At 52.7% G+C, this 25,103-nt stretch overlaps 3 protein-coding genes across 3 annotated transcripts; 1 reads left to right on the forward strand and 2 right to left on the reverse strand.

Annotated features, from left to right (window-relative positions):
* Positions 1-13,921: 13,921 nt before the first annotated feature.
* On the reverse strand, positions 13,922-14,461 carry LOC116861746 (histone H2A type 3). Its single transcript, XM_032848523.1, has one exon. It carries the CDS (start codon positions 14,420-14,422, stop codon positions 14,030-14,032), a length of 393 nt encoding a protein of 130 aa, XP_032704414.1. The 5' UTR covers positions 14,423-14,461; the 3' UTR covers positions 13,922-14,029.
* Positions 14,462-14,713: 252 nt separating this feature from the next.
* LOC116861747 (histone H2B type 3-B) lies at positions 14,714-16,053 on the forward strand. The gene has a single exon (XM_032848524.1). The coding sequence runs from the start codon at positions 14,736-14,738 to the stop codon at positions 15,114-15,116; it is 381 nt and encodes a 126-aa protein (XP_032704415.1). The 5' UTR covers positions 14,714-14,735; the 3' UTR covers positions 15,117-16,053.
* Positions 16,054-19,210: 3,157 nt separating this feature from the next.
* LOC116861726 (histone H2B type 1-F/J/L-like) lies at positions 19,211-24,058 on the reverse strand. Its single transcript, XM_032848497.1, has 2 exons — positions 23,968-24,058; positions 19,211-19,925 (listed from the first exon to the last, which is right to left on the reverse strand). Exons 1-2 carry the CDS (start codon positions 24,056-24,058, stop codon positions 19,279-19,281), a joined length of 738 nt encoding a protein of 245 aa, XP_032704388.1. The 3' UTR covers positions 19,211-19,278.
* Between the last annotated feature and the right edge of the window lie 1,045 nt (positions 24,059-25,103).

Below are 25,103 nucleotides of genomic sequence, written 5' to 3' on the forward strand. Positions count from 1 at the left end.
TTTTTTATTCTTACAAATATTTTCTTTGTGTATTTATTTATTTAGAGAACGTGTGAGTGCAGGGAGGAGCAGAGGGAGAGGGAGAATCTCAAGCAGACCACACACTGATCATGGAGCCCGACGTGGGCTCAATCGCACGACCCTGGGATCACAACCCCAGTTGAAACCAAGAGGATACTTCACCAAGCGTCCCGCCGCTTTGACTTTTAAATATTTATTTCTTTACTTATTTTGTCAGATTTTTTTTCTTTTATTTGACAGAGTGAGCACAAGCAGGGAGAGTGGTCAGCGGAGGGAGAAGCAGGCTCCCCGATACGGGGCTCGATCCCAGAACCCCGGGATCGTGACCTGAGCAGAAGGCAGACTCTTAATGACTGAGCCACCCAGACACATCCAATTACATATATTACTCCTTTGGTGATCGTCACACAGTCCTTACATATTGAGTTTTTTACATAAAATATTATTCCATCTTCTTTCTTCATTTCCATTTGGGAGGCTTCTACTGGCCTGTCTTCAGGCTCCCTGATTCTCCCCTCAGCCAAAGCCGGCTGGCTGAGCCCGTCAGAGGCAGCCTTCCCTTCTGTGTCAGCCCATCTGTCCACTTCATTCACTCGAGCCCTCAGCGTTTTACCGCAGTTGTTCTAAATCCCCAGTCTGATAATTCCAGCACCTGCATCGAACTGCATGTGGTCCTGATAGCTGTGTGTCTCTTCATGCGGGAATCCTTACTGTTGGGCATGTCTGGTGGTTTCTGGTTGATGGTCAGATGTGATGCTCACACTGAGTGATAAGAACTTGAGAGAGTCAGGGTTCATTGGGAGGACTTGTGGTGTTCTGGGTATGGGGTTGGGCTGAGCCTGGGGCAACGGTAGCTCTAGGCCCCAGGAGCTCCTTCTGTCTGGCTGATGCTCTAGAGCATCCAGAGTGAATTATATATATAATTACATGTATGTAATACATAGATCTTACAAATAAGAGGATTAATAAAAAGGACACATCTATGTATCTTATTAATTCCATTTGTAGGGAGCACCGTAACTAATACACAGCTTTTCAGAGAAAAGTGAAAATAAACGAAACAGAAACGTCTTAGACATGGGGGCTGCAGCGCTGAGAGCAGGCTAGATGAAGTGCTTGCTGCTTTCTCGGTAGGTTGGGGTGGGCTGAGCTTGACCACAGTGCCAGGGCCCGTTGGTGAAGTCACGGTTAGGGTTAGAAGTCAGGGAAACTGGGTTGGATTGTACAGGTTACAGGCAGTCGAGAAGTTTTGAGTGTCGTAGAGAGATGAATGCTTTTGTGGATGGCACCTCCTTGAGCGCAGGCGCCCATCGGGCGAGTGAATGACAACAGCCATCCTGCCTTTTCATGCCTCGGGGGGCAGACGAGCTAGCCAGGTGCACCGTGTCCGGAGGCACCAAGCCTATCACTGAGTACCAGCTCCAAGTGATTTTTCGGCGCATCGGAGCCAGGGTCCTGTCCAGCGGCTGTCTCCAGGGACCCCTCCAGCATTCCTCCAGTTTCCAGCAGGAAACACAGAAACACAGAATGCTGACTCGGAAAACAGATTTGTTTTGCTCACAGATGCTGCTCCTCCCATGACAGGCTGCATAGGACCCCTCCCCAGGTACATAGGTTGGAGAACTGACGTCCAGTACAACACTTTGATTTTGGACTTCTAGTTTCCAAAACTGTGGGGCATTACATTCCTTTCTTTGTTTTTTAACATGTTTTATTTATTTACTTGAGAGAGAGAAAGCGTGCAGGAGCACAGAGGGAGAGGCCGACTCCCCGCTGAGAGAGAGCCGGAGGTGGGACTCCATCCCAGGACACTGAGATCCTGACCTGAGCCAAAGGCGCCCTTTAAACCTTTTCTATCAACTTCCCAGCGAGCTTTATATTTTCGTGAAAATAAGCCTACTTCTCCCAAGATCATCCTTGTTTATTTTATTTACTATCATGATGACATTTTCCCCATTCGATTTTGTACTGACTCAAACGGAGACAAGGAAAGAGAATTTAGTGCGTGACTGAATTTCCGGAGGAGCCCGGTCAGGTGTGTTGCTTCTCCAGGGCAGTGGCTCTCCAACGGGACCATGCATCTGCACACCGACGAGCCTCGCGGAATGCATGGCTGGGCCTCATCCCCTCGTGACTCACTGGGCCTGGGATGACTGGACTTGGCCTTCCTGACAAGCTCCCAGGTGACTTGATGCTGGCTAAGTACCGCACTGGAAACACTGCTCTAGGATTTGCGGGTGTTAAATACCCCCACATACGCTAGGAAAACCAGCAAATAAGCCCACAAAACACCCCCAAAACCTCTTTCTCTACAATCTGTGATATTGCAGAATAAAGACTCTAGCACGAGATTTCCTTGCCCTTCGGAGGGTAATGCTGTCTCCATTACAGTCGCGCTAGAGCTTCCTCACTGTAAGGAGCCACGCATTACTGCGACCCCGAGAGTCCTCTCTAGTAATGTGATTTCCCTGCTCCAGCAGCACCTGCGCCCCCGGGACCACAACTGCCTTCTGACCGCAGCTGCTTTCTGGCGGCCGCAACCCACAGGAGCGCTCTTGGGAGGGCTTCTGTGCTCTGATTGGCTAGGTGCCCCAGCTAGTGTATCCAATCAGAGAGCCGAGCTGCCTCCGCTGTTTTGAATACGCTCTTTGGTCCAATCCCATTTGTCTGTTCCCAAACCTTCATTTGCATGCAGGCCATATAACTAGGACCGCGGCGGCTGTGCCCGCTCTCTCACTCTGCGCCATCGCCTCTGTGGGGGAGTTGCTGCGCCCGCGGGACTTAACGGTGGCACGAGGCCTGTATCAGAGGGTCTGGATCTCCAGGCTCACCACTTTCTACAGTACGTTCCGAGACCCCCTCTACTAACCCAGACTCCTCCTGCTACGTTTAAAACACACTTCACTACCCATTCATAAGTCAATTGGAGAAAGACCACTATCCTATGATCTCCCTGATGTGAGGAAGTGGAGCTGCAACGTGGGGGGGGGGGGTAGGAAAAGAATAAATGTAACAAGACGGGTCCAGGAGGGAGACAAACCTACATAGGAGATTCTTAATCTCACAAAACAAACAGGGTTGGGGGGTTGGGGGTAGGGAGAGGGGGGTGGGGTTATGGACACTGGGGAGGGTATGTGCTATGGTGAGTGCTGTGAAGTGTGTAAACCTGGCGATTCACAGACCTGTACCCCTGGGGCTAATAATATATGTTAATAAAAAACAACAACACACTTCATACGGGTTTTCTATGGCTGCCCTGACAAACCACCTGAAAGACGGCAGCTGGAAGCAAAGCCAGTTCCTTCCGTAGTTCTGCAGGCCAGAGGTCCTTGCTCAGCTGGGCCCCATTGAGGCTCACGAGCTCAAATCAAGGGATCCTTAGGGTTGCTCTCCTGACCCAGGGCTCCGGATAACCCCCCCGCTCCCCCCACTGCCAAGGCTCAGGGAGGCTGGAGGCAGCCCCTCTGACTGCTAGCTGGCCCAGCGTGGGCTGTCTTTCCCCCCAGCCACGGCCCTCATTTCTTCTCTGGCTAGCCCGGGGTCCCCTGCGGCCTGGGCAGGTCCCATCCTCCCTCCGACTTCCAGTGTGTCCTGTGTTGCGTCTTTCTTGCCCCAGTGGACAGAGCTCCCTCCTGGTAAGCTGCCTGTGATCAGCTTGGGAAATCTAGGATAATGTCCTTCTCCGCAGATCTGCAGCCTTCATGACAGCTGCAGGTCGGGCAGGAGCAGAGGAAGGGGTTGGGGTCTGGTTACCAGAGATGTCTCCACTCGGATTTTCCCTTAGGACATGTGGAGTTGTCCATTATTCAAACCAGTGAGATTCTGTAGTAAACACGAGGCTCCTTCCTCCGTGGGTGGACCTGGGCATGTAAGCTAGGTTCACATGCTCACATGGACAGCCACAGATGGCTCAACCAAACGGGATATAACAAAGCTGGGATGTGTGTTGGTTTTGTGTTTGAAAAGTGACCTGGTGGGGTGCCTGGGTGGCTCAGTGGGTTAAAGCCTCTGCCTTCGGCTCAGGTCATGACCCCAGGGTCCTGGGATTGAGCCCCGCATTGGGCTGTCTGCTCAGCGGGGAGCCTGCTTCCTCCTCTCTCTCTGCCTGCTTCTCTGCCTATTTGTGATCGCCATCAAATAAATAAATAAAATATTAAAAAAAAAAAAAGAAAGAAAAGTGACCTGGTGACACCGGGGTGTGTCGGACAGTCCTAACACAGAAGGGGTGTTATGTCTGAGGCTCTCCAGGGCGGGAATATTTGCTTGCCTGAATGAATGATACAATCATGGGGAACGCATGGGAAGTTGGAGTGAGCAGATGTTATGGTTGCATGGATACAAAATGTATTTGTTCACAGGGACGCCTGGGTGGTCCAGTCGGTGAAGCATCTGCCTTTGGCTCAGGCTCAGGTCATGATCCCAAGGTCCTGGGATCGAGCCCTGCATTGGGATATTTGCTCAGAGGGGAGCCTGCTGCTTCTTCCTCTCCCTCTGTCTACTGCTCCGCCTACTTGTGCTCTCTCTGTGTCAAATAGACAACAACAAAAATCCAAAATGTGTTCACGGAAGAATCCGTCTGCTCTCAGTAGAAAGAAATGAGAGGAATCATAAGTGTCAGCCTCCTGGGATGTATGCTACACACATAAATGGCCATGTCTTTGGTGAGGACCATACGACCAGGGTCATGCTAAACAAGGCGACCTCAAAGTCTTTGTGGCTCAGACTCCAGAAGAACAAAAACATAGTTGACCCTGGAACAATGCAGGGGTTAGGGTGCTGATCCCATGAGCCCTTGAAAATCCATGTGTAACTTCGGATTCCCCTAAGACATTACTGCTAATAGCCCATTGTTGATGGGAAGTCTTTACTGATAACATCAATGGTCAGTGAACATATATTTTGTATGTTATATATATTATATACAGGATTCTTATAGCAAACTAGAGAAAAGAAAATGTCATTAAGAAAATCATAAGGAAGAGGGGCACCTGGGTGGCTCAGTGGGTTAAGCCTCTGCCTTCGGCCTGGGTCATGGATCTCAGGGTCCTGGGATTGAGCCCCACTTCCCTCCCCACCGCTGCCTACTTGTGATCTCTGTCAAATAAATAAATAAAATCTTAAAAAAATTATAAAAAGAGAAAATCATAAGGAAGAGAAAATACATTCACAGTATTGTAATTATTTATAAAAAAAAATCTGTGTCTAAACGGACCTGCACTGTTCAAACCTGTGTTGTTCAAGGGTCCACTGTAATTTGTTAAATAACTGGGTTTCCTTTAAAACCTGGGAAATTTCAAATGCATGCAAAAGTAGACAAAATAGTAAAATACTAGATTTCCGCAATTATCAGCCAGAGACCAATTTTTGCTTTTTTATATTTTTACCTTCCTCTGCCTCAGGTTATTTGGAAAAATAAAATCCAAAATATTGTCTCAATTCATGCATACATATTTTCCTGAGTTCCCAGGGCACCGCAGTTGACTAAAACACATTTGTTTAATATTTCAGGGTCATAATTAATGACGCTTCTCAACAAATGGCAGATCCTGTCTTCTAGGTGTCTTGTCAGTTACAAACCTTCTCAACAGTAGACTACACAGAGCTTATAAGCACTAATAAAGGAAAATTTTCAGCTTCTGCTCTGTGGGGGCCCCGCCCCTGGGATACCAGGGAAGCTATACATTAACATTTACCAAGGTGAGGGACGCCTGGGTGGCTTAGTGGGTTAAAGCCACTGCCTTTGGCTCAGGTCATGATCCCAGGGTCCTGGGATCAAGCCCTGCATCAAACTCTCTGCTTGGCCAGGAGCCTGCTTCCCTTCCCCTCTCTCCGCCCACTTGTGATCTCTGTCTGTCAAATAAATAAATAAAATCTTTAAAAAAAAATTTGCCAAGGTGAAAACGACTTGGTAAAACCTTAGAGCACGAGCTCTATTTCTGTTTCCAGCCTGCCTGTGGATGTCAGACTCACCCACAATCACGGGAGCCCATTCCTTAAAACACATCTCTCTCTGTTATCCTATTGCTTCAGCTTCTTGGAGAATCCCTGCTGAGAAAACCTGGAATTACCACACTCATTTGTCTTTCAGCCCTGGTTGTAATAGGCCAAAGTCTTTCCTGCTGTGTTAGCTTCTTGGAGCTGCCCTAACAAATACCACAAACTGGGGGGCTTACAACAGGGTATAAGCAACCTCCCACTCCCCCCCACTCCATGCCTGAACTGGAGGCCAGAATTCCTAGATCAGAGGTTCATGGGGCCATGCTTTCTCCAGAGGCTCTACGGGCAAATCCCTCCTGCCTCTTCCAGCTCCTGGGGGCTCCAGATGTCCCTCGGCCTGTGGCTACTCCAATCTCTGGATCCATGTTCACCTTTCCCCCACCATGTGTCCACCTCCCTCTGCCTTTCTTCCATCAAGAGACATATAGTTGCATTTAGGACCAGAAAGATCCAGGAGAAGCTCCTCCTGCCAAGATCCTTGATTTCCTCCCAGTTCCCACTCAAGGTAGAGGCTACACCCAAGGTCAGTGGAGCAGGGGAGCTGGCCCCTGGGGTGAAGTGTGTGGCTTGAGATGGGGAAACATTTGCTGAACTCCAAGCAGCACAGGGAGGGTTAGTGCAGGGCAAGCCCACGTCAGATCAGGAGCAGAAACTAAGCAAAGACGCAGGAGAGGTATGCAGCTAGGAAGAGACAAGGGCACAGCACGCTGGTGACCTCTCAAATTCGCATTACTACATGGAGTGACTCTGATATGCAGATATCCCAGCTGGCTCTGCCAAAGGGAAAGGCCTGGTGAGAGTCATGGGGAAGAAAGGAATGCTCTCATCTTCTCTAGTGCCTCCCAAGAACCAGTTTTACCCAGTGTTGTCTGTGGGAAACTGTCGAGGACCCCCAGCGGTCCCAGGACTCAGAAGATCAATCTGTCTCTGCAGGAGGGACATGGATGTCACCACGAGAGAACAGTGGCCAAGAGAAACAGGCATAGGAGAACATCAGTGACTACCTCCCCCACCCCGCGGCCACTGGGAGGGGCTTACCCCGCTCTTCACTGCATCTGCAATACTAATTTTCATCAAACCAAAACCCCTTGGACTGTGGTTTCTGCACACCCTGAGTGCAAAAACGTAAAACAAAATAGATGAATTCATGTTTTGGGTAAACAAACAAACAAACAACAACAACAGCAAAAAACAGCACCTAAATCCAATCTGTGTTGGTCATCATCACTAAGTAATTCTCCCAGCCTCCGAGGATATTGCACGTCCCACTAATTTATGTCAGTTGTGCCCCTGTCTACCTGGAGACGGCGTCAGATCCCACAGCGCGGGGCTCAGTCCTACAGGACCACCCCACCCCCGGATCCCATGCCAGTGGCAAGTCCATGTCCACGGTTAGCTAGAATGTTCAGCCTACCCGAGGATTACAGCCATGAGACCGCAGAAGGATGTAAATGAGATGGTGTTGTATTCTAACCAATTTCGGTAAACAGGAAAGTGCTGACATACGTGGGTATTGGGTTCTCAAGCCCGTGTTTATCTGAACGCTCCGATGTGGACATGTGCGTATGCCTGTGGGCAGCAAAGAGGGAAACAAAGCGTGCACAGAGAAGCGGTGCACTCCGAGCAGGGGGGAGGAGGGGAGAGACGCAGCTGGCCGGCTGGCAGCTCGGTGTGCTGGCCGTGCTCCATCCCTGCGCGCACTGGAGCGGGGGCTTGAGGAGCCGTCACCGGACGGACAGAACGATCCCTTTCAGGAAGGGCGGGCGCACGGGGCGCTTACAGCAAAGGAATGCGCGTCCCTGAGAGAAATCAGTGACGTCCAGTGTACAGTCGCCGGTCAGCATCCGCGACTGCGAGCCCAAGGGAGCAGCGGCGAGGCGGGGCGGCCGCCGGGCTCACGGTGGCGGTCAGCATCCCAAGGCCACCGGGGCGAATTCGCCTCCAATGCCGTCAGGCTGCACAGGCTTCAGGGCTTCACCGCGAGAGTCTCGAGCACAGCCCGCGGGAGCCGGAGCCTCCGAGCCCTCAGTCAGCCTCGGCGCGCGCGCCACCGGCCGCCAGCGACCTTCCCCTGCGCCCCCGCGTTCCCGCATCTTGGCCTCTCTGCGCCCCCGCGTCCCCGGGCCCCTGCGCCCCCGCGTCCCCGGGCCCCTGCGCCCCCGCGTCCCCAGGTCCCTGCGCCCCCGCATCCCGGCCTCTCTGCGCCCCCGCGTTCTCGTGCGGCTCCTTATCCTTGAGCCCCCGCACCCCCGCATGCCTCCATCTCTGCACCCCCGCATCCTGGTATCCCTGCATCCTTTGCGCCCTCGTACTCCCCCCCACCCACCCCGCCACCAGTATCCCGTCACTCCTGCCTCCCTGCCACCTGGCACCCCCAGCGCGTGTCCCCAGAGCTCCGCCGCTCTCAGGGATTCGCCAAACCTCCACATCGCGCGCTGCCTTCCCGGACCTAGAACCCTAAGACCGAGCATCGCCGCGGTGCGCCGCAGCGCGGAGGCACTAGGCCGGCCAGCCAGTGCGGGGCCCCCCTATCCCGAGCGACCCCGACCAGCCCAGGGACGCCCAGCGCATGCGCCGCATCCTCGGGGAGCGGCCCAGAGATGGCGACCCCGCTCAGCAAGCCCTTGTCCCTTTTTCCATTTCAGCAAAAACAGCCGTGCACGCTGTCCCCGACTGCCTTGGTGGAGGCCGCGCCCTTCGCCAGCGCTCCCTCGCATCTCGGAGCCTGCGGGAGGGTGGCCCTCTTTCTTGAGTCCCTCGTTTTCTTTTCTTGGTGACTTCATCCCAAGGAAACCCGGCCTGGGTGCAGCCCCCGGACCGTTTTGGGGCAGCGGTAGCTTCAAGGCCTTTGGAGCCGGGTAGCTAAGGCTCTTCTGGCAGGACAGCAGCAGGCGTGTGCAGATGGCCGCGCATCCCACGCAGATGTGCACCCAGTGAATGGCACACCTGTAGGGGCGCTCCTCACGCCGCTCCTCTCCACGTGCACAGGTGTCCTTGGGAATCAGGGCACCCAGGCTTTGTCCTGCCATGGGGGAGCTCTGAGAGTCCACGGTGAGGGGTAGTCGGGCTCACCTGCCTGGGGCTAGCTGGAGGCTAATGTGCTTTCCAGTTCACTGCAGGTATTGGCACGGAAGGGCTTGCAGGCCCATCAGAGCACTCAAACAGGTGGATTTTTAAATCCATTGAAAACTGCCAGCAGAAGCAAGAGCAAGAGATGGTGTCAGGGGGGAGGAAGGCTGCCCCTCCCAACCCCAGGCACGCCTGTCCCGTGTCCCTGTGTCCCTTCCGACCCCAGGCATGCCTGTCCCATGTCCCTGTGTCCCTCCTGACCCCAGGCACACCTGACCATGTCCCTTCCGATCCCAGGCACGCCCGTCCCATGTCCCATCGCTCCCCACTGCCTCAGCCTGCCCATTGATGCTGGGGCCACCACCGGGTGCTGGGCCCATGCACACAGGTGTGGTGTCCCTGCCACCCTGGACAGGCTCACCTGTGGAGAGTCCCAGAGGTGGCTGACGAAGACCTAATGGAAACTGAGTGTCTCCAGCGTGATTGCTTAGCGCCTGCTGCATACTTACTTATCATATTTGGTGCCTTCTGTATACTTTACACTCCCGAATACTTAGCGACCAGATGCCTCACATCGGACTACCTTGTGTCTTGCTTCTCTTGTATCTTTAAGCCCCACTCACTCCCCTCACCTTTATCAACGCTCCCATCTTAGGAAATTCATCCATCCCCCTCCTGCACCCCAGCTGCCCACTCTTATTTCTTTGTCTTTCCCAGCAGAATGGAACATTCTAACATCATAGAGCGGGTGCTCCCCTGGGAAGCTGCAGCCAGGCTGAGGAAACGGGAGCGCTGAGAGCGGAATGAATGGCCAAACGGAGGCCTGGCCTGCCCAGGAGCCACCGTGGAGTGCGTGTTTGTACCTACCGCCTGGCCCAGGATGACCTTCTCATCTCGAGATCTTTTCATGACACCTGCAGAGACCCTGTCCCCAAATAAGGTCACACTAACAAGTTCTGGACATTAGAATGGGGTCACATGTATTTTGGTGGTGAGGGCACGACAGGTGGGCTCCAGGACTCTCCACGGACAGGACCTGCCTCCCGACATTCCCCATGTGCTGATGGTTTCCACGTGGGCGAACCTGGCTGGGGGGACCATGAGGAGGTGCCGCCATGGGGGTGTGCCTCCGGTGGAGGGTGCAGGCTGGCCGCCAGGAGAGGGGAGCACTCCCTGGTAGCAGGTTGGGAGCCTGCATCTCCGGGAAGGCAGCTGCCAGGGATGGCATTTGGGCCACACCGCTGCCCTGGCTGGAATGAGAGCAGGAGGAGAGAGGACACCCCTCGTTGAGCCCCAGGACCCGTGGTGGATGACAGCATGGCTCTCATGGACGGTGGAGGTTTCTTCAAACTGGGTACCCAGCAAGCCTCAAGACTTGTGAACCCCAGCATGGGCCATGAGTCCCATTGTGCAGGCTGGGCCTCAGGGGACTCTGTCCTCGGGGGACAGCATGAGGAAGTTGAACTATCCTTGGAGAGAGCCTAGATACAGGAAGACACAAGGCCCCCAGGGTTGCGATGGGGGCTCTCTGGAGCAGAGCTTTCCTGGGCGACTTCACATCAACTACTGACCTACCAGATTAACACCCCTCCGCCTCCCTCCAACCCCCAGACCCTCCACGGCTGAGACACTCGGGGCTGTTCCATCATGCTGCAGGAGAAAACTGGCAAGTCAGGATCCAAGTAGGGCTGTCCGGGCCTGGGGTGAGCTGCGGACAGGGCAGTGGGTAAGGAAAGGCGTCTTGGAGGCCTGAGGGCAGTGCTGGCAAGAGGGGTGGTCACGCGCCCCATGGTCTCAGGGGAGGTGGGGGGTGCCAGGATGTGGTCTCCCCAGAGAGCTGCCTGGGACTCAGCCACCCGCACGGAGGGGATTGGGCAGAGCGGCGGATGCAATTCTAAAGGTTTTGCTGGGTGGGCACGGAGAGAAGAGCAAAGTCTCGGTGACGCTTGGTGAACAGGGCATGGAAACAGTTCTGGTGACCAGGCCTGGGACCTCCATGCGCAGGAGAGCAGCGTGGGGGTGGAGCAGCTGGGCTCTGCCCAGACCTGACAGCTCTCTAGCTGGGCTACCCGTCCTCCTCAGGGCGTGTCCCCTAACACTCTAGTTCATGGTCCAAGTGAATATGTAAATTGAGGGGGTCCTTTACGCTTGTTCACTTGGGAGAGTCTTTTTTAAATTTTAGAAAATTTTTATTTTTTCATTTTTAAAAAAAATTTTCATTTTTTAAAGATTTTATTCATCTACTTGAGAGAGAGAGAGATCACGTTCGGGGGGGGAGAGGCAGAATCTGGGAGAGGGAGAAGCAGCGGCCCCCCCAGCAGGGACCCCAATGTGGGACTGCTTCCCAGGACCCGGGGATCATGATCTGCGCCAAAGGCAGACATTTCACTGAATAAGCCCCCACCCCCGCCCCCCTTGGGAGTTTGTTGACCACATTGGAAGTGGACAGAGCAGGGAGGAGCTACCCGATGTGGGGCAGGGGCTGGGACAGACCCATCCAGGCCCAGGAGAGGGGCAGGTTGAGTGATGGAACCTGGCCCAAGGGAGCAGAGAATTCCAGAAGCTGGGAGCACTTTCCTGGCCCTGGTTGTGAATGTTACTGCATTCTTCCTGTGGGACTTTGTACCTCCCGGGCTCCCCTTTCTCAATAAACTACTCACCCCACAGGGACGTGGGGAGCATGGCAGAGGTAATCCCAAGCGGGGGGATCGGGTACATGGGACTTGCCATAGTGAGCCGGGAACAGGCCTCCCATCTCCAGGCTCGTAGAGGCTAGCGGTCTGCCCCAACTCCCCTCCTTCCCCAGCCCCTGGCAAGCATGGATCTCCTCCCCACCTGTATGGCCCCATCCATTCTGGCTATTTTTTAGACATGGGATCACACCCCATGTGGCCCTTTTGTCTGGCTTCCCTGGTAGACGTGTTTTCGACGCTCATTCTCATGGTAGCGCAGGCCAGTGCCACACTGTGGTTGAATGGCGTTCCACAGTTCACTTACGTATTTGTCTGTGGGGACGTTTGGGCTGTTTCCGGCTTTGGGAACATACACGTCACTAAGTCATTGTGGGTACCTGGGCGTGGGACTGCAGGGCCATGTGCTGCTCTCTTATGGAAGCGAGGGTCCGAGGGGCTTCCTGTTGCACAGGTGGGCAGCTCTGAGCATTTTATCACATATCTGAGCCAGGTAAGGCCTGACAGACGATCGATCACACTAGACTGGAGCTGTGCAGTTGAACTTTCCGCGAGGACGGTGCTGTTCTGTTCCCCTGCTTTCCAATGTGAGGCTGCTGGCCATAGGCAGCCAGGACACCTGAGAAACTGCACCCTTGTGTTCAATTTTAAATCAGTGACCCCCGAACAGCTCTGGTGGCTTCCTGGTCTCTACAGGGGACAGCTCAGCCTTGGAGATGACAGACGAAGGGCTGCCTCTAAGAACAGTGTCCGCCCCCCACCACTGCACAGCCTCCCTCTTCGTGTCCCACTTCTGGAATAAAAAATCGGGAGCTCCCCAGAGAGACTCGGCAGACCTCAGCCCCCTGCCCCTGAAAATTCAGCATTTCTTAAATGCCACGGAGGAGTTTGATGACATACAATGACCTACATCAATATCAATGCTTAAACACACATTTCTGCTGGAGCTGAAGACTGTCACTGGACACATGATGGCCAGCTCAATCTCCAGAAGGCTCTCTAGTGTCTTGGACATCCTTGCAGCTTGTGTCCCTGACATGGGGCCTGCTGAGGCACGTGCGCTGCTATGTTCCTCTGCTGCAGCGGAGTCGTGTTCTGGTCCACGTGGATAGGTCAGGCGTGTACACCCTGGGTGTGAATTTCTCTCACAGCATGAGACTATTTTCCCAAGACCAGCAGATGTGTGCTGAGCTCCAGATGGTGTCTAGGGAGCCCTGGTTGAGTAGACCTAATTTTAGGAAGTGCAAATTATATAATAATCCTGAATTGTCACACCGCCCTGTCTTTACTGCTATAAAAAATTAATGAAAACAATAAAGATAATGATCGTAGAAGCAGCAAGTGATCAGACTGTGCCAGACACTGTCTTAAATGATTAGGAATCAACCAGTGAATCCCTCCGCCCCCACGACTTGTCCAGGACCCTTGGGATTGTCCAACTCCTTTATTACACCACGTGGAGCTCGTGGACAGTCCCCTTCCGAAACAGCCACATCTGTATTACATGATCTGATAATAATATTCACTTTACACGGACTTAAGTCGCAAACCTAGTTTTCCTGACCAAACTCAGTGGACAAATTATCTTATTCTCTCACTTTAGCTATCAGCCCAAGGGACTCCGACTCCTGTTTCACCAACCCAGACTGCACAATCTGAATTCTTTTAAACGTTCTATTTACAGTAACATTTTCTTAATAAAGTTAGCACTCACCTTAAAAATGGTTTCTTAGAAGATTGCAAACGCTTCTAGAACAGGAACCCTTTCCGAGACCCTCATGTTCCGATCAGATCGGAACTCGGATGGTTTCCAAAAACTTCGAAACATCGTCCCGCTCAAGCACCTTCCCATTTTAAAATGTAAATCCTAAGGTTTACGTGGTCCCTTCTCTGCACTAAGGACGCTTCTCCAGTACCCAGTGAGCCCACCGGGTTCTGCAGGCCCGGAGTGGGCAAGCGGCCTGTCCCTGGCGTCCCAACGTGGCCCAGTAGCACAGGGACAAGCACCCTCACGGCGAGCGGTAGCTTGGGGTGAGGGCGGCCACGTGTTCGTCCGCACTCGCGGCGGCACACCAGCCCGGACCGTGTCTCGTGGCAGGTTCCCGTGCGCCCGGGAGAACGCAGCCCTAGGACAAGGAACGGAAGCGTGCTCAGTGCGGCTCTTTTCGTGAGGCTGGGGTGGCTCTGAAAAGAGCCTTTGGTGTCACGGGGCCCCTGGGGCGCGCGGCCGTTATCGGCCCGCCTCCGCGGCCTCACTTGCCCTTGGCCTTGTGGTGGCTCTCGGTCTTCTTGGGCAGCAGCACGGCCTGGATGTTGGGCAGCACGCCGCCCTGCGCGATGGTGACGCGGCCCAGCAGCTTGTTGAGCTCCTCGTCGTTGCGGATGGCCAGCTGCAGGTGGCGCGGGATGATGCGCGTCTTCTTGTTGTCGCGCGCCGCGTTGCCCGCCAGCTCCAGGATCTCGGCCGTCAGGTACTCGAGCACGGCCGCCAGGTACACCGGCGCGCCGGCCCCGACCCGCTCCGAGTAGTTGCCCTTGCGGAGCAGGCGGTGCACGCGGCCCACCGGGAACTGCAGGCCGGCCCGCGACGAGCGTGACTTGGCCTTGGCGCGCGCCTTGCCGCCCTGCTTGCCTCGGCCAGACATCTCCAAGTCGGGCGCGGGGAGAGAAAAAACCAGAAAGAAGACGCCCGAAGCAACGAGGCCGCTAGGCCCCGTGAGCCCTTATATATGGTCCAGAGGTAGCCGAGCCGACCTCGTCCGATTGGATAGCGACAGCCACCAGTCAGAAGAGGAGACCGCCATCCCCTAATTTGCATGCGCCTTTTTCCAGTGGTGACGTGACGTAGCACTTGAGCCTATCAGGAACGAGGAACTCTGGATCCTTCATTTGCATACGGGACGTATAAATAGAGTTGCTCCCGCCTTGCGTTCTTTTTGTTTGGAGAGATCTGCAGCCATGCCTGATCCGTCCAAATCGGCGCCCGCGCCCAAGAAGGGCTCCAAGAAGGCCGTCACCAAGGCGCAGAAGAAGGACGGCAAGAAGCGCAAGCGCAGCCGCAAGGAGAGCTACTCCATCTACGTGTACAAGGTGCTCAAGCAGGTGCACCCCGACACCGGCATCTCGTCCAAGGCCATGGGCATCATGAACTCCTTCGTCAACGACATCTTCGAGCGCATCGCCAGCGAGGCCTCCCGCCTGGCGCACTACAACAAGCGCTCCACCATCACGTCCCGCGAGGTGCAGACGGCCGTGCGCCTGCTGCTGCCCGGCGAGCTGGCCAAGCATGCCGTGTCCGAGGGCACCAAGGCCGTCACCAAGTACACCAGCTCCAAGTGAGGCGCGCCGGCCGCCCCGGAACCCAAAGGCTTTTTTCAGAGCCACCCACACAATCGAAAAAGGGTTTCGAACACGGTGAAGGATTGTCATGTGGACCAGTTCCGTTTTGTGCGTCCTAGCGGTTTCCTGGTGGTTGGGGATGTGTGCGTGCGCACGTTTGTGAGTGAGTGTGAGCAAGAATGTGGAGCTATTCCGTGCGGAGTTCTGGGACGGGAATCCTGGCCAGGCGTTCAAGGATCCCATGTCCACCCTCCCCTTTTCTTGGGGCTATTCATGCGTCACCAGTCGAAGTCGGAGCCTTGAGCTTTTGCGTCCTCTGGTGGCTGCAGAGTGTATCCCGGCCCTTGCGCGCGTGGACTCCTAGGCTCTGCGCTGTCTGCGCGTGGCGTGCGCCTGTGGGTGAGGGGCGCGGGGCACCTCCAGGAGGCTCTCGTGCCTACTGTCTCTCCCCAGTGTCCCTGATGAATGAACCCCGGAGGTGAGGACTCTGTGGTTGCCTGGCCCGGGCGGTAGCGCCTGGAGCTGCTTCCTTACCCACACCAGATGTCGTCATTCCTGCCTGGACCAGATCTCGTCATCCTCCCCTGGACCAGACCTCGTCATCCCTGCCTGGACCAGGCGTCGTCATTCTGGAGCGGTGAACGGTTCCGGGAGGGTGTTTGCGTGGCTGGATCTTGCAGCGGCAGAATGTTTGGAACCGAAAGGGAAATGGAAGCGTCCCTGTGCGCGGGAGCCTGATGTAATAAGACGAAACTTGCGGGTAGCTGTAACCTATGTGGGGATGGGGGGACATCCGCTCAAGATGTCTGTAATCCTCTGTAATTCCACCTTTTCTGAACAAATTAGCTCCTTTACCTCTCAGCTACACTTTTATTTTCTGGGAAGCGTCAGTGACACAGAATTACCCCTTTGAATTTAGGGCATTTAATTTGGGGAAAGTGTCATCTTGGCTCAGAAAGCGCTTTGGCACAAAGAGTCTTTACTTGGGAAAAGACGTCGCTTTTCCTTTTGCTTCGCTTGGCTTTTCTTATTTGCAAATAAGAGATGCCCAACAATCGCTTTCCTTGAGCCGTTTTGAGTCTTAGATGGATTGAAAGGACGTGTCTTCAGCTCAGGCAGGGAACATGTAACACAATGAAAGAGAACAATCGTGTTTTTGCAAATCATCTCTCCAAAGGAAGCCGGTTGGGTACCGGCCTGGGGGGTGGTGGGGGGTGGTAGGGGGTGTCTGAGGAGGGAACCGCCCCAGCGCTGAAGCCCACCCACCCATTCCTTCTGCGTGGGTTCAGGCTAAACGGATTGAAAACCTCACACGTTTTCCCGTTGGCATCTAAAATATTTTTTTCCTTAGTTCTAATAGTTAACAAGGACACAAATCCCAACACAGGACGTTTTAAAAAGCAAAATAGTCAACAACCAAAAATTTTAAAGAAATGTCTGAATACTTGTAAAGTTCTTGAGCTTTTATACTTTTTCAAAGTCTTTTATTGAGGACACACGATCTTTTCAAGGTATCTATTGAAATAGCAATTCGATACCATAATTCATAAAACACGTGATCAAATTCTTGGTTAACGCTGAGATAGTCTAGATGATCTTTTTTTCTCCCTGAACTCATTCCCATTGCACTTCTCTGAATTTCACCCAAATGTAAGATATATTTTTAAGTGTTTTATCCACGGCCTTTCTTTATCCAAAAAATAATAGAGATATGTAAGTTGTAACTTAAAAATTTTTGTAGGTGACAAAAAGTGTTTAAAAAATCATCTGGACAGTACGTAATTGCTGAAAACATGTTTTGGTATATAAGCATCAAATATAAATAATTATCAATCAGAATATTAGTGACACCTACGTCATTCAGTGAGATTGATGGGTTCTCCCTACCTTGTGGGCTCCCTTTATGCATTCACGGGCACATACAGTATTGTGGTTAAAATTACAGTGGTTACAGTGACAGTGGTGTGCCTCCTCGCTTTCCCTTTACTTTTTTTTTTTTTTTTTTAGCTACATGCTCTGAAACAATATTTACAAACAAAACAAAACAGAAACACCCAAACAAACCCATACAGAAATTTCATCATGGCTATTTTACTCAAATCTCTCCCTCCTAGTTATAATTCCAAAATTTGAAAACAGTGATTTTTCATCAACATCAACACTTGTTAAGAGATGTCTGATTCATAATGAGCACTACAGAATCCAGCCCTCCACTGTGAAGCAGGGGTGTCCTGGGGGGGTGGGGTCTGTGCCCTCAGCCCTCTACTCAGGTGGACTAGGAGTCTATCTCAAGCACTTCTGGTAACAGGAAACTAGTCTCCCAGATCCACGATTCTCTGACTAATGAGCTTAAGACATAGGTTTAATAAAATGAAACTTGTCTCCAGCAGTGTGTGATTGGGCTACCAGTAGGCAATAAAAATAAAAGAGAGAAGCTGAAGAAACAATTCTCAAATACAATGGCATGAAAATGTCTTGTTCTGGATAATGCAAAATGCAGATTAATTTCTCAGTCTTTTCACTGCTCTGGTACACACACTTCATTATCATGAAAAAAACAAAGAAAAAAAAAAAAAAAAGACTGCATCTGTGTGCTCAACAGTAGAGTGGAGGCTACAGAGAAAGCCAGCAGCAGCCCCAGACAGAGAATGGGCCTGGTTGGGCCCTCTCCTCCCAGCGCATCTATAAAGGAAGATGCAGGGTGTTGAGAATTTATAATCAAGAAATGGAGGGAAATTGAGTACAGAGCCCACGTTTGTAATAGGGCTACAGCAGAGAAAGAGAAATGTTATTTACATTAAGCTGGAGGTTGGAGGAAATGCGGACAATGCGGGGTACTGACAGTGCATAGGCTTGGAGAGGGAGGGCCCAACACAGTGGTGGAATCCTCTGGGTTTGAGATCATGAAATAAACGCTCAGATCTGGAAGGCACTGGAGGAATTTCGCAGGTTTCCTGTCTGAGGCGCATTTAAGAGCACTCCCCATCCCCCATCTCAGCTAAAAATTTCAAGTCAAATTTGCTAATTACTATGGAGTAAACCAGCGATGGAGCTGCAGGGGCTATCCCTTTAATAAAATCTACAAAAGCAAACAATCTACTGTATAAGAGGTTAAATGTTGATGGGAGCGTGGCAGTCACTGGAGATGGCCAGAGTCCCCTAGGGGACAAGAATCAGGGCAAGGCCCACCTGAGGGAATCGAGGGTGGAATCCAAATCCTGGGAGGCCTGCTGGCTTTCAGAGACAGAATGCTCTTGGAGGTGTTCTTTGTAGTTTGGGAGTCATTAGAACAGTGGGATGTTTTTTAGGGTGAGGGCAGCTTGACCTGTCAGGCCTAGTGCTTTGGTTATGAAGGAGGCAAATTATACCTCCTTTGGGTATGGTTTACCTCGTTGTTTTGTTCTTAAATGCCTTCCATTCGTTTGGTTAAAAAGGCTCTTTCCATTGGGTGTTACATGAAACTGGTAAGTTATTAAAATCTACATCTGACACTGATGATATACTACCTATAAATTGGCTAACTGAATTAAAAAAAAAACTAAAATAAAAATGCTCTTTCACGGTTTACTGGGTTTCTGTTAAAAGTATACACGTTTTTTGAAAAAAGAATGAGCAATGTCCTACTAGGAGGATTTTTAGCACAGTAGGAGGGCGGAGGGCACAATCTGCCATTTTCATTTTTTCCAGCAGAAACGCGTAGTCCGCATAAAAAACTAGTTAAACTCAAGACTCCTGGTTTTGGCCAGAAGCTTCTGGGTCTAGTGAGGCAACGGGAACAGGCGCCCAGCCAAGGCTGCGCCACAACACCCAGGGCCTCACTCACGTCGCGCCGAGCGTACCTGATCTCACCCATTCAGGGACAGGGGGGTTGCTGGTGGGGAGGGTGGTCCGAGGACTTCCTGGAGGCGATGCCCTCCCTCACCCCACAGGGTCCCCGCCTAAAGCCAAGGCGCCCTCCCTCTTCCGCTGCTGGTTCGCTGGAGCCTGACCCAAGAGGCTTTTGCAGGGTACGCGCCTTTGAAGGAGCTGGGCTTTGGCCGGGTCTTGTGCCCCAGTTGCGCCATGGAACAGCCCCTCACAATCAGACCGGATGGCAAGCTCCCTTCTGCGCCCAGAGGCAGCTCTGAAAAGAGCCTTTGGGTTCCGGGGCGGCCGGCGCGCCTCACTTGGAGCTGGAGTACTTGGTGACGGCCTTGGTGCCCTCGGACACGGCGTGCTTGGCCAGCTCGCCGGGCAGCAGCAGGCGCACGGCCGTCTGCACCTCGCGGGACGTGATGGTCGAGCGCTTGTTGTAGTGCGCCAGGCGGGAGGCCTCGCTGGCGATGCGCTCGAAGATGTCGTTGACGAAGGAGTTCATGATGCCCATGGCCTTGGACGAGATGCCGGTGTCGGGGTGCACCTGCTTGAGCACCTCGTACACGTAGATGGAGCAGCTCTCCTTGCGGCTGCGCTTGCGCTTCTTGCCGTCCTTCTTCTGCGCCTTGGTGACGGCCTTCTTGGAGCCCTTCTTGGGCGCGGGCGCCGAGCAAGAGGGCTCCGGCCTGGCGTGCGGGCTAGGGGCGGCGAGCCAGGCGGATGGGGGCGGCAGCGGGGTAAGGGACGGATGGGGATGGCGGCGGGACGGCCGGGGCGGCCACCGAGGCGGATGGGGGCCGCGGCAGCGCAGGGGCGAAAGCGGGACGACGGGCGACGGCGGCCGGGGCGGGGCGGGGACCACGGAGGCTGAGGAGAGGGCGGCCGGGCCGGGAACGCACTCAAGCCGGCGGGACGAAGTGGAGGCCTCCGCCTGCGTAGGCTGGGCCGGCAGCGCTTTTTACCGCCCCATATTCAAATGAAGGCTCCAAGTCGCTGGAATCCGATTGGACAGCGGGCAGCGCCGCTGAGAAGGTTTGCAAGTAGAAGACGCCGGCTCCTCTTGTCCATTGGACGTAATCCAGCCAATCCCCAGACGCGGCGCCACGCGCGGGGTGTCCCGTTGAGCGCCTTTGTTCCAGGCTGGAGGGGCTTCTCTGTTTGGTCGTAGGTTCTCGGTGGGACCGAAAACGAAGGGTATACGAATAGTAAAATGAAGAAGTAAAACCCGGTCTAGCCCTGCGTCTCCCTCACCTCCAGTCAAGGGGCAAGCGCACTTCTGCGGCCAAAGGCTGGGGAGGAGAAGCTGATCCTTATTGAGCGGAGGGGAATGGGAATAACTCGACTATTTACTTCCCATCGTTTCCTCCCCCACCCCACCCACTCCGCGAGGCCAGTTTAAGAGCTCATGAGCAAATCCAAAGGGCTTCTTAGGAAACACTTAAAATACAGCAAGGTACTTCTCTTGGAATGCAGCTGCAGGGCGACTTTCAGCTGGAGGGAGGAAATGAATCTGTGTCAAGGGAAATAGCCCTCCTTCCAGTTGCTTCTTTCAAGGCTGACTCCTCCCCTCTGCAGTGACAGGTACACGGTCAGTGCTTGATACATAGGATCTCATCAGTCTGCTAAAATATGCTACGCCTAGGGGCACCTGCCGGGCGCAGTGGGTTGGTTTTGGCTCAGGTGGGCATCTGGGGTCGTGATCTAGGGTCGTGATTTAGGGTTGTGATCTCTGGGTGGTGGGATCCAGGCCCTCAACTGGATGCTCAAGGGATTGTCTTCTTGAAGATTCTTTCCCCCTGCCCCTCCCCCCACTCGTGGGCACACGTCGGGGGTCCACTCTCTCTCTCTCTCTCTCTAAGAAATAAATCTTTAAAAAAATCCCACGATCAAATGCTAGTGTTCTCTAACTAAGCCTTTCACTAGAACACAGGCTTATGGAACTGTTAAAAGATAAGCTGAGGCCTATTAAAAATGTTAATAATTTGAGCAAAAATGGGTGAGAATCAGGCCGAATCCATTTGAACAGATATAAAAGAGTTCCAAGGAGCAGTACAAAATGAAAAACATGTATAGACGGAACTCAACGTGAACAAGAAGTCACATAAAGCAAAGAAAGCATTATTGCAAGGTCAATTTCCTTTTATAGGACAGCAGGGGCCTATCATCTCACTGGTGCTGATCTCAGGATTCCTGACAGGCTCCATCCTGGGAGATCTGACATTTTCAAAACACTGGGTCTTGCTTAGGTGTTGTGGCCCTTAGCATAAGGCACTCCATTTTGGACCTATTGTCTTGTTTTTATCAGAAGTTACCAGTCCTTGAGTTGTCTCCTCATTTAATTAATTCCTATTGTAAAGTTTTGCAGGCAAGGTAAACACAACACCAGGCGAGGTAGGCACAAGGCAAGATTTATTAAAGGCACTCTCCAGCCAAGTTTCAGGGCTCATGAGAAGGGGAGACAGGAAAGTGACCCCAGGAGGAGGTGGGCACTCTCTGGCAAGTTTCGGCGAAGTCGTGCTGGGAGGGAGTCGGTGGGGTCTTCTATCTGGCCAAGGCAGGGCATGGGTTCACATCCATACATGGTAAGGTATTTGGTGATCGGAGGGTATGGGGGGGGTGTGCTGATATTTCTGTTTCATGCATAGGTATCGGGTTACCTATGGAGACGTGACCTGGGCATACATTCTTCTGCTGGGAGAGTGGATGGTTAAGGAAGGGGGCTGGAAGATGGCGACCCCTGCGGTCATTTCTATTGTTCCGCCTGCATTCCCAGAGCCACCGACCCAACACCTGTATGTTGTGCCTGAGTTTTCGCGTCTGAGAGACCACCAAGGAGCCAAGCACCGATGCAATCACATGATTTATTTGACAAGCTTAAGCTTGGGCCCAAGTATACCCGACACAATGGAGTAGGGACTTGGACCCTGAACCAGATTACAGTCAGAGTTTTTAAAGGCAGAGTAGGGGTGGACTCGGGGGTAGGTGAGGATAAAGGGGATTAAGTCTCTAAGGAATTTTGGAAGCAAGGTCTCCAGGACCTTGAGGGGCTAGCTATTGTTGGGAGAAAGATTATTTATTACCAATAATAAAAATCTTCTCGTGAGACTCTTTAGATGTATTATCAGTGGGCCATATACTTGGGAATGATTCTCGACACTATCTTGGAGGTTTAGAGATAAAGTAATTGTTAAAGTAGACTTACAGGATCCTGGTTGGACCTGTTGGGGTAGGGGGTTGGTCAGGCTAGGATTGTCCTTAGCAAAACCTCAAGGTGAGGACAGTTAAGTCCCCAGGGGAGAGCCACTCTGTCTGTTTCAGGGGCTTGTCAGTAGGTAAGGAATTTTAATGACTTTTTATCTTCAGCACCTAAGATGGACCTTGTGCACTTTAATGATTTTCTTCTGCCTCTGTTTCCCACATCAGCTAAACTTGAGGTGGGATGGCCTTAATTTTCTCGGCCTCCACACTATAATCCTGAGTTAAGTTTCCCTATATGTTAAATGCCAAGAGAAAAACAAAAGCTGTTAGGAATTTCACATTTCTCACTTACTTCAGCATCACCTGGGAAGCTCATTAGTCAGAAATGCAGAATCTTGGGCCCCACATCAAAGGTATTGACTCAGAATCTGTATTTCAAACAGCTCAGATCTAGGGGGTGGTGTCACTTTCCTGGCCACTTTAATCACCCAGGGCATTCTTCAAGTAGGCCAGGAAACCTAATGGTGCCCCCAAGATGCAATGGCCCACAGCTTCAGGGCAGTTAGCAAGATTCCTTCAAGATACCAACACAAAAGCCCTCCACATGCAAATCTGTCCTCTGAGGTCCATGGGCCTCTTGACTTGTGGGTGCCTGAGCTGCTTTGGACATACTGAGCATTAACCATTTCATCTGTTTACCTTAACAATATGTAGTTGATTTAACAAGCATTTCCATAGAGCTCATGATGAGCTAGGTAACCGTTTATTAAATACTTAATTCAACGTGGTGCCCATAACAAGCTTTCCAGGAATGCACTGTCATCAACTCCATTTTACAGATGGGTAGCAGAAGGCTGAAGAAAATATGTCCCAAGTTAAAAAGCCCCTGAGGCGAGAGCTGACCCTGGAAATCAGGTTGATTGGCGCCAAGCACCAAGCTAAGTGCAACCTAGGATTTTAAATATTTTGAATAGTGAACTTCATTTCAATTTGAAGAAGGAAGGAACGCCACTCATGATGGGGTGTGTAGAAGAAAAATCTTAAAACACAAATGCTTTGCTCTGTGTTTGTGTCTCTGATCAAAAAAAGAGTCAGACGTTGTGTAATTTCTGCTGCTATAGAAATATGACATTATAGATGAAATTGCACCGACTTCCACAGTCACTGATTCTGTTAAAAAGATAAAGTCTTTGAATACAAGGCACTTAAGAAAATAGAGCTTGTTTCTGGATCATTTATGCAAACCACTTTGGCGGACAACTCTGGGAGAGTTGCTGGGTAATGCACATAGGTGGTGAGTCTCGCCTCCCAGCACCACTGGAAGAGGTCAGAGGCCTGACCTTCCACAGGAGGTGTGCTCCCAGCAAGAATGGCTTTCCTTGGGACTGTGCCTTTGGCTCACACTTCTCAGACATCTTCTCACAAGTCACCATTCAGAAGCTGTTCTTCCGTCTCAGTGGACACTGAGGCTGTCAGCACATTTGCAATATCCAGGAGGAGAGAGTTTGTGCGACCAACAACCTGGTTTGGGGAGGTCGTGATATGGGTAGGGCACAAAGCCAGGGACACCATGTGCATGAACTCGTGTAAAATGAGCATCCTGGCATCTCATCCCAAGACTACTGAGACTTGCTGGATGACCAAGCAGGGCACTGAAGCCAGCTCAGGGTGCTTCTTGGGGCGGCCCCGGTGTGGGCCAAGCTTACAGGTCCGAGAAGCTTGTCCTGGGTGCCCCAGGCTCTATGCAGGGCTGGGGGGGGTGATCCTAGCCATTTGCCCCCACAGTCCCCTCACCCACCCTGGTCCTGCCAGTCCTCAGAACGCTGGTCCTCCACCAGGTCCTGCTGGGGTTTCTGGCGTCCCTGGGGTGTGGGGTAGGAGGGGAGCATTTCTAGGAAGGGCCTTGTGTAGGAGGCTGTGTTTCTGTGTAGCTGCTAAGATTTTTGAGTCCCTCTACCCACATGTAGAGGCTGGTGAGTCCCAGAAGGTCAGGACCAGACTCTCCTGGTTGCTACTGTGGGGGTCTCCCCCAGATTCACATGCTGAAATTTAATCCCCAGGGGCTTGGTGTCAGGATGTGGGGCCTTTAAGAGGAGAGTAGGGTTACAGGAAGTCATGGTGCTGGGGGCCCCTGTGGTGGGATTGGTGTCCCTATAAGAAGAGGCAGGACAGCACTTGCTTCTCTCTCTGTTCCATGTGAGGGCGTGGTGAGAAGGAGCCCTCTGCAAGACTTGAAGAGAGACATCACCAGGAACCCAATGTCTGGCACCCTGATCTTGGACTCCCGGCCCCTGGAACCTTGACGAGTGAATGTCTGCTCTTCAAGTGGCCTGGTCGGTGGCATTTATCCCAGCAACCTGAGCTGACTGAGACGCTTGTCCTGGGGTCAAGGGCAACATGGTGTATTGACTGATGGAACACTGTAGGGCAAGCTGAGCTTTTCTAAGAAGGAATGGAGGGAGGGGGGAGGGAGGCAGGAGGGAAGAAGGAAGGGGGCAGAGGGGGAGCAAGGGAAGGAGGGAGGAAGAGGGACAGGGAGGGAGGGGGAGGGAGGAGGAGGGAGAACGAGAGGGAGGGGGAGGAAGGGTTGGGGAAGGAGGAAGAGGGAGGGAGAGGGAGGGAGGAAGAGTTGGGGCAAGGAGGGGGAGGGAGAATGAAGAGGAAGGGGGAAGGAGGGAAGGAAGAAGAGGGAGGGGGAGGAAACAGGAAGAGGGAGGGGGAGGGAGGGGGGGAAGGCAGAGGGGGAAGGGGGGAAGGAAGAAGAGGGGGGGGGAGGAAACAGGAAGGGGGGGGGGGGGGGAGGTGGGGAAGGCAGAGTTGCAAGGGAAAGACTCTCTCCAGCCCCCACACATCAGTCCAGTTTGGATTTCTCCCTAAGGCAGCCTGACTTTGTTCACACCGAGCATATATGGTGCACCTGCTTCGTGAATGCAC

Source organism: Lontra canadensis, unplaced genomic scaffold (assembly GCF_010015895.1).
Source record: "Lontra canadensis isolate GAN:19392208 unplaced genomic scaffold, GSC_riverotter_1.0 scaffold205, whole genome shotgun sequence".
In the NCBI taxonomy this organism is placed as follows: domain Eukaryota; kingdom Metazoa; phylum Chordata; class Mammalia; order Carnivora; family Mustelidae; genus Lontra; species Lontra canadensis.

Excerpts from the sequence above, each read along its gene's own strand:
- LOC116861746 (XM_032848523.1), bottom strand. The coding sequence starts at position 14,422 with ATGTCTGGCCGAGGCAAGCAGGGCGGCAAGGCGCGCGCCAAGGCCAAG.
- LOC116861747 (XM_032848524.1), top strand. The coding sequence starts at position 14,736 with ATGCCTGATCCGTCCAAATCGGCGCCCGCGCCCAAGAAGGGCTCCAAG.
- LOC116861726 (XM_032848497.1), bottom strand. The coding sequence starts at position 24,058 with ATGCTCCCCTCCTACCCCACACCCCAGGGACGCCAGAAACCCCAGCAG. Across the intron at positions 19,926-23,967 it reads TGAGGACTGGCAGGACCAGG|CGCTGCCGGCCCAGCCTACG; the intron begins GTGGGTGAGGGG and ends GGCGGTAAAAAG.